This window comes from Canis lupus, chromosome 4, assembly GCF_003254725.2.
Source record: "Canis lupus dingo isolate Sandy chromosome 4, ASM325472v2, whole genome shotgun sequence".
Taxonomy (NCBI): domain Eukaryota; kingdom Metazoa; phylum Chordata; class Mammalia; order Carnivora; family Canidae; genus Canis; species Canis lupus.
Window position 1 is genome coordinate 32,287,167 of NC_064246.1, and position 8,974 is coordinate 32,296,140.

The following is an 8,974-nucleotide window of genomic DNA, read 5'->3' on the forward strand; positions in this document are numbered from 1 at the left end:
GGAGCTCATTAATGAGCTAACTGACCTCTAGATTTGTAAAGGGTAGTTGGCTATCACTCCAGTGAATTGCACAGACAAAGGCAACTCACCCATGTATCAAAGGGAAGATATCTAGGTTTATTTTTTATCTTTCAAAATGATTAACCAGGGTAGCCCCGGTGGCTTAGCGGTTTAGCGCCGCCTTTAGCCCAGGGCATGATCCTGGAGACCCAGGTTAAAGTCCCATGTTGGGCTCCCTGAATGGAGCCTGCTTCTCCCTCTCCCTGTGTCTCTGCTTCCCTCTCTCTGTGTCTCTCATGAATAAATAAATAAAATCTTAAAAAAAAAGATAAGAAAAAGAACTTATCTTAAAAAAATGATTGACCAAAACAAAAGCAACATTTGACATACAAAATTTATGTATCTACTAAATACGTGTTGTGCCAATATTTGTTCTTGGCTCTTCAGATACCTTTAGGGAGACAGGAGGCAAAATTCACAAGGCAAAGAAGAGTAAAAATCCACTATCAGAGACAGAGAATAGATTGAGAAAAGATGACCCAGAATAAAAATTTAAAAAGCAGGAACATGAATAGGATCTTCATTAAAGGGATAGAGTCTTCATTAAAGACAATAAATAGAAGGTATGATAGACCCCCTTCTCTCTATTATTCTTTCTAAATCCCCTCTTACTCTATTTATTTGCTTTCTTCCATTCAAGTTGTTCCTGTGGAAAACTGTCCTCAATTCTCATTTCTAGAGAGACCACTAATCCCACCAATGACACCTAAGACCACCAATTCTGATGACTACCTCCATTCAAGATCAGCATGGAAATGTCTCTGCTTTATGATCAGCTTGTTAAGGGTTTCCTTCAGCAGAATTTTGGGGGTCTTAGCAATGAAAGTGAAGCTTTTATATTAGAGTTCCTTCCTGAGACTACATCAGCTGTTTAGGGAGGGGATTTGTCATGGGTTGGGTTGTGTCCCTCTCAAAAAAGAGAAGATGGAATTCTAATTCCTAATATTTCACTACATGAGCCTTATTTGGAAATAAGATCATAGATGTAGTCAGTTAAGATGAGTTCACACTGGAGTAGGTTGTGTCCTTAAACCAATATGGTTGGTATCCTTATAAGAAGAGGAATGATACACAGAAGGAAGGTGGCTATGTGAAACAAGGAGAATGTCATGTGAAGATGGAAGCAGAGATTGGAGTAATGCATCTACAACCGAGGAACACCAGGGATTGCCAGCCATCATCAGAAGCCAAGAGAGAGACGTGAAATAAATTCTCCCTCAGAACTATCAGAAGAGGGTGGCTCAGCAGCTGGCCATCTGCCTTCAGTTCAGGTTGTAATCCTGGGTCCTGGGATTGAGTCCTGCATCAGGCTCCCCACTGGGAGCCTGGGTTTATCTGTGTGTATCTCCTGAACAAATAAATAAAATCTTAAAACTCTCAGAAGAAACCAACCTTGCTGCTCCCTTGATTTCAGACTTCTAGCCACCTGGTTTGTGGGACTTTGTTCTAGAAACCCTAGGAAATGGATACAGGCTCTACACCTTGAACAATGGCTCCTTTCTTCCTGAATCCCTAGCAATTAGTCTTCACTACTTTTCCAAGTTTCTTGTTCACAGTTCTCCTTTCAAGAACTCCAGTGTCTTTTCTTCTAGACTTCACACAGCAGATTAACAGGGGCATATCCCTGATGCAGCCAAAGGACTGATTACATGTATTCTTAAAATATGTATACATATAATATGCATCATACTTTTTCTTTTAATATATTTTCACTATGATATATATTCAAAGATAGTATTTCTGTTTTCCATCATGCTTAGAAAAAGAAAATTATAGTGAGTAAATATCCCAGAAATGAGAGAAAGTTGCATGGTTTCATCTGTAAGGGTTTAATTAAGTTTTTTTCTTAGCTTCTACATTTAATTTTGTTTTTTTTTTAAGCCCCAAATCAGTATAGTTTTTATTGCATTCTTAAGGTATCACAAATAAGTCTGAAAAATCATCTGGCATCTTGCTGTTTCTTTTGCTGGACAACTCAGAGCTTATTCATCAGCCTGCTGAACTGTTCCATTTTCAGAAACATAGATACCACCCAAAATTTTTCTGATATCCTGGTTTTTAACAGTTGTCGCTTGCTGAATCGAGGCAGCTGAGTTCAAAACAAGTTCAATGTCATTTCCTTCAAGAATTAACTCATCTTTTTGGGCTTGAGATACAGAACAAGCAACACCTGGCCTCATCCGAACCCTGTGAATGTATTTTTCACCTAAGAAATTTCGGATTTCAACAAGAGAAACATTCTCCTGAATAACAACGTTGATGGGGAAGTGAGCATACACCGACCTCATCTTGTAACAGAAGCCCAGTGTCATGCCCTTGATCATGTTCTGAACGTGACTACAGATTGTGCAAATGGTAGCCAATTCTTTTCTATTTCCCCACCATTTGTCAGCTTGGAGCCTCTTCTTCTTTCCTGGAAGACTCAGTTCTATGTTGATGTGATTGAAGTTCCTTCGCAGAGTTCCTCTGGGGCCCTTCACGATCACAGTGCATCCCTTCAGGGTGATGTCGACATTTTCTGGAATGTCAACAGTCTTATTGCTGAGAATGGTCTTCATTCTCCCAATAGATGCAGCAAAGAGACACTCAACACTTAATTTTGAATCTGTGTTCACTTTTCTTAAGTATCCCATATATTGAGACAGATGACCTTATCCTTTTTTTTCCAAAATGATATCTAAACATGACACAATATTAAAAAATTATAGATTTTCCTTCTAAAAATGTATCTCAGTTGGAATTGGATAGAGCACAGTAACTCTATGAATGCTCAGGCTTATGGCATCGGCAAGGAGGAAGAGGTGTTAGGAACAAGGCTGCAGATGTAAGCCACAGCCTCGGTGATGGAAGAAATCTCTTCCTAGATGTGTAGTCTAACAAGTCTCATTTCTACCTTGGCTCTTTCCTTGTTTTAGCTTTGTCTCTTGTTCTAACTCATATATTTAATTCTCCATAAGCCAGTGATACTCATTGTGATTTCATCACAAACTTATGGACTCAAATATAGGAGCCCAATAGCATATTCTGGCATCTACATGTAACTTGTAGAAATTGGGATGCGTGTAAAAAAGAAATGCAACATCATACTAAAAAGTAGTCTAGTTTTAAAAGCTGTGTGTGTGTGTGTTAAAGTATCTTGCTCACATGCCAAGGGATTCATGTGAAGATGCTGAATATTCATTAAGGATTTTGTAGTACAAAATAAAATAATATCAGATTTCCAATTTTAAAAAAGTCTTTGGTGAACGTGACGTAGAGAGTATGAATTGGGGACAGATGATTCTAGTTGTTAATATGAATAATTGTAGTCAGTTTCAAAGTAAAAATTACACTGGACAATGTAAAACAGGCAAAGAAAACTTTATTCAAGACCATTGCAATAAGAGGAGAGAGACTACGCTACACTATGGTGAAACAAAAGGTAGGAGGCTTTTGAAGCACTGGGGTGAATTCGTGAAAAAAGTCCTCATGCATGTTAGGGTAGAGGCTGATCAATGGAATGAGTCAAGCACATTGTATTATTCCTGAGTTTGTGATTTTTTTCTGTGATTAGACCATTTGTGTTTGTTAATTGGTGTGTCTATCAAAGTAAGGCTACTATCATCCCTCCCACAGAGACTGCAAAATAGAGGTGCTATCTCCTTCATGTTCTCATTTCAAAGAGATGGTTTCCAGGTCCTTGCAAAACACATTTCCTGGGTTGTAAAACTGGCAAGAGGCTAGAAGAAGATTTAAATATATTTCAAAAGAGCAGAGAAAGAATTTATATTCTGTAAGTTTTTTTTGCCTTTTTTTTTTTTTTTTTAAATTAATGCACTAAGCAAAGGAAGTCCCAAGACGTAGGGACAGAGAGAAGTCTGTTTAAAGTTAGTCAAGCTGAGTGAGTCATTAAGGACATTTTGGTCATTAGTCATTAACTTTTATTATATTTCTGTAATTGTGTTAAATTATTTCTTCAATAATCCTATTAAATCTTCAAGCAACATTATAGAGAAAGCATATATTTATCCCCACTTATAGATAAAGGGACTAAATCTTAACAAGGTTAAGTCAATTGCACAAAGTCATTCAGCTGGTAAAGAGCACAGTTACGATTTCGAGTCATATCCATCTGTCATTTGAAATCCATACTCTTCATTACTAAGTACATTGTCTCAAGACGTGAAGACCACTATGATACTATTGTTGTATGTAAGTTGAAGAACAACAACAAAATCCTGAGGTCATGGCAATGAAGATGAAGAAGTAAGAAAAGATTTAAAAAGACCACTATGATACTATTGTTGTATGTAAGTTGAACAACAACAACAAAATCCTGAGGTCATGGCAATGAAGATGAAGAAGTAAGAAAAGATTTAATGGCCATTTGGTACTTAGAGCCAATAAGTCTTAGTGATCATCTGTATGTAAAGATGAAGCCTGTATTCAATACTGGGTTTCTGAATTTCAAAAATGAATAGCTCTCATGAAGACAGGAGAGATCTAAACAATAGTCTGAAATATCAAATGAATTAGGCTTGGGACAAGGTGAATCCATCTGTGAGGATTAAAAGGCCAAAGCAAAAAAGAGTAAGGGATGAAAATGTGGTACAGGCTCTACATAGACATAGAGTTGTAAATTGAAGCCATTAGGGTAGAAGCAATCATTCAGGAAGAGTGAGTAGTGAGAAGAAGACAGGATGAGAAAGGATATTTAATCAGGAACAAGAGATGCTTGAATTAGTCCGGTTAGCTCTGATGAAGGATGTTGTCAACTATGGGAAGTGCCATTGGTCTTAGAGAAACAGACATAATCTCAGTGACTGTGACTCCACATAAGGGGAGACTATAAAGTATGACCCAGCTTTGCTCTAAGGAGGAAAATAAAGAACTTCTAGAGAAATTCAAATACATGTGCAGAAGAAAATCTATGCAAGATTACTGTTGCAACACTGTTTATATAAGAAAATTGACAAGAAAAAAGAAAGAAAGAAACCATATCTATTTACAGTGGAATAGGTTTTAAAACGTATGGTTTGATCACAGGGTGAAATATACATATTTTCAAATGAATGAACTAAATATGCACATATCAACTTCCCAGAAAAACATAAGGCATGAAATAAAGGGATATTACAAAATTATAAGCAGAGTTTTATAAAATTTATGTATACACAAATGCACAATTAGACCCTACGTACATGCTCTAAATGGATGATTAACAAGCATCAAGATATGAATGGGAAGGACACACACATATAAATTGCCTATGAGATAGGAATCAAGAGAATGATTGGGGAAGGTTAGAAGAACATTTGTATTTACAGATATTTCACTGCTGATAATAGTAAATTATTAACTCAGACAAAATCTGAGGCTGATGATAAAATGTTTGGAGGAAATTGACAAAGAAAGTTTACAAAGCATCACAAAGCTACCAAGACAATGAGGAATGACAGGGCAAAGATCGGATGATGAAAGTACAACAGATGATGGGGACTGAGAGAACTGTACCACTCAGAGCCACTCTTGCTCTGGGACCATTTCCCAATAAGGAAGAAGTTGTAAAGGGGCAGAATTGCAATTCTGGTAATGTGTGAAGCCAGAGAGGTGAAAGTCAGAATCCAGGGCCTGCCCCAGTTAGGAACACTGGTAAACACCTCCCTCAATATGCTGTATGCAAGGGTGAACTGCATGAACTCTAGATGAACAACTGAGCTACGTGTTCTTTACATCATGTTAACTATAAATTCTTAAAGTTAGATAAGTGGATCCAAATTGCTAGCATAATAAACACCCAAACACTTTTTCTGGAGGAAGATGTAGTCATTGTAGAGATTGAATTAATTTTGAAAATAATTTTTCAAATGCAATGTCCCCCAAAACTAAAGTTTCTCTGGGCATATGTGGAGACAAGTCATTGTGAGCAAGAAGCAACCTAAACAAAAAGACAGTTAAAGCAGTTAATTTAGGGATGCCTGGGTAGCTCAGTGGTTGAGTCTGTCTTCAGGTCAGGGCATGATCCCAGAGTCTAGGGATGGAGTCCCACATCAGGCTCTTTGCATGGAAGCTGCTTCTCCCTTTGCCTGTGTCTCTGCCTATCTCTCTTTCTCTCATGAATAAATAAATAAAATCTGGGATCCCTGGGTGGCGCAGCGGTTTGGCGCCTGTCTTTGGCCCGGGGCGTGATCCTGGAGACCCGGGATCGAATCCCACGTCGGGCTCCCGGTGCATGGAGCCTGCTTCTCCCTCTGCCTGTGTCTCTGCGCCTCTCTCTCTCTGTGTGACTATCATAAATAAATCAAAAATTAAAAAAAAAATAAATAAATAAATAAATAAATAAATAAAATCTTAAAAAAAAAAACAGTTAATTTACCAAATTATGAGATAGACTTAAAAATACTAGACTTTTCTTGTTCAAGGAAATTCAAGCCAATCCTATTATGAGGCAACAGGAAATAGTAATGTACCTTAAAGAAAAAAAAAAACTAAATAGAAATTTTAGAACTAAACAATAAATATTATAAGAATTCAATAAATAAGTTAATTCAGGAGGTAGCAAATGATGGCCTATTGGTGAAATCTATACAATTTGTTTTCGTATGGCACATGAGCCAAGAATAGCGTTTACATGTTTTACAAATTAAATGTTTATGTGATAATCTACACAATATCCTTGATTTTGCTCCTTGACTGACAAAGCCTAAAACATTTACTCTTGTCCCTTAAGACAAAGTTTCCCAGCTCCTGGGAATGAATTATCACCAGAAATATCTCATTAAGGTTGAGCTTAGAATTAAAAAGATATCTTAAGGACAGAAGGTTCAAAAATACTCTCTGGAGTATGAAGTTTTTTGGAATAAAGCCAGGAGGACAAAAAGAGAATAAAAAATATAAGTAAGAAACAGAAAGGATACCTTGGGGGAAAAAATGACTAGCAAATAGCAAATATTTAATTGGAGTTTCAGAAGGAGAGGCAATGGAGAATAGATAATATTTAAAATGATTATAGATAAAAAAATTTCCCACAGCTTATGAATGACAGCAATACTCAGATTCAAAAACCGCAAAAAATCCAAATCTAGATAAATAAAAAAGAAGTTCGCACCTAGGCGCAGCATAGTAAAATTCCATTAAAAAAAACTTTACAGGGCAGCCCGGGTGGCTCAGTGGTTTAGCATCCCCAGGGCGTGATCCTGGAGACCTGGGATTGAGTCCCACATCAGGCTCCCTGCATGGAGCCTGCTTCTCCCTCTCCCTGTGTCTGTGCCCCTCTCTCTGTGTCTCTCATGAGTAAATAAATAAAATCTTTAAAAAAAATGTATTTTAAAAAAAAAACTTTATAAAACCAAAGGTAAAAGAGAAAACAAAATCTACAAGGTAGGCAGAGGGGAAAATTATCCTTCAAAATAAATGCTAAGGCTTACAATTGACTTTGAAAAGCAAAAAAAGGTGATGATATGGACTTAAGTAAATCCCCTGAATGTATATGTTGAAGTCCAACCCCAGTGTGACTATATTTGGAGATGGGGCTGTTAAAGAGATAATTAAGGTTAAATGAGGTTGTAAGAATGGGGCCTTCATATAATAGGTCTGGTGACCTTATAAGAAAAGAAAGAGACACCAGAGAACTACTCCTCACCTCTGAGCATGCACAGAAGGCCATCTGAGGACACAGCAAGAAGGCAATAGTCCACAAGCCAGGAAGAAAGGTCTCCTCAGAAACCGACCCTGATGGCTTCTTGATTTTGACTTCTAGCCTTCAGTACTGTAAAAAAAATAGGTTTCAGTTGTATAAGCTACAGTGTGTGGTACATTGTTACTGCACTCCTAGTAAACTAATACAGTAACCAAAAGATAGAGAACTGTAGTCAATATATTGAGAAAAATATTCTCCACACTAAAATTCTATTATCAGCAAAACTGTTCTTTTAAAGATAAAGATAAAAACTTAAAAAATGTTTTCACCCAGAGATCTACATTACAGGGGATTTTAAATGGTGGTATAGCGAAGAGGGTTAGCTAACCAGCAAAAATATGCTGTCCTCTAAAATGAAGGGCTGTGAATGAAAAGCACTTCTCACGTCAGAGTCTATATATTTTCAGTCCCTTTTCATCTAGATGAGATGAAGTTGAGTAGACACAAGCAATGTGAAATTTAAACAAATTATTCACACCAAGATTGTTAAGTGTCTGGAATGGCTTCTGCAATTTCTATTTCCCTTCTTTGGTGACTTACAAGGCTATGTTTTGAAAATGCAATTATCATAAATTGGAAGGATTCTGGACCCCTGAGTCATCAATTGGAAGAGCCTCAGCTTATAACTTGATGTTTGGGCTCTCCCAAAATAACCATGCAATCATGAAGATCTTCATATTTACATGAGCAAAATCTGAAATTGCATTGTGTTAAGAATAGATGTTCGGATTGTTTGTCACACCACTAAACTTATGCTAGCTAATTAGGTTCTTGATTAAGCAAAAAAGAAATCCCAATGTGAGGTAAAAGAATACAGGAAGGAAGGCTGAAAATGGGAGCAAAAAAATGAGCAGATTCCAGTGAGACAGAAAGAAAAGATACAATAGACACATTTTTAAAAGACAGTAGTTCTTTGAAAATGTTTTTAAAATTAAAAAATTCCTGAAAAGATGGATCAAGGAAAAAAAAGTGAAAACATCAATTATTAATGTCAAGAATGAAACTGTGACTACCACTGTAGACTTATAGACATTTAGATACTAAGAAGATTATAGAAATTCCATAGAATCCACAAAGAAGTAATGGAACTAATAAATGAATTTAGCAAGATTGGAGGATATAAGGTCAATATACGAAAATCACCTTTATATATATAAAATGGCAATGAACAATCCCAAAATAAAGTTTAAAATATGTAAAGTAAATACAAAATACATTGATATTCAGAAATATATT

The 8,974-nt window shown here is 36.5% G+C and overlaps 1 protein-coding gene across 1 annotated transcript; it reads right to left on the reverse strand.

The window, feature by feature from the left end:
* Nucleotides 1–1,948: 1,948 nt before the first annotated feature.
* LOC112651426 (60S ribosomal protein L9-like) lies at nt 1,949–2,638 on the reverse strand. Its single transcript, XM_025434673.3, has one exon. It carries the CDS (start codon nt 2,616–2,618, stop codon nt 2,043–2,045), a length of 576 nt encoding a protein of 191 aa, XP_025290458.1. The 5' UTR covers nt 2,619–2,638; the 3' UTR covers nt 1,949–2,042.
* Nucleotides 2,639–8,974: the final 6,336 nt, after the last annotated feature.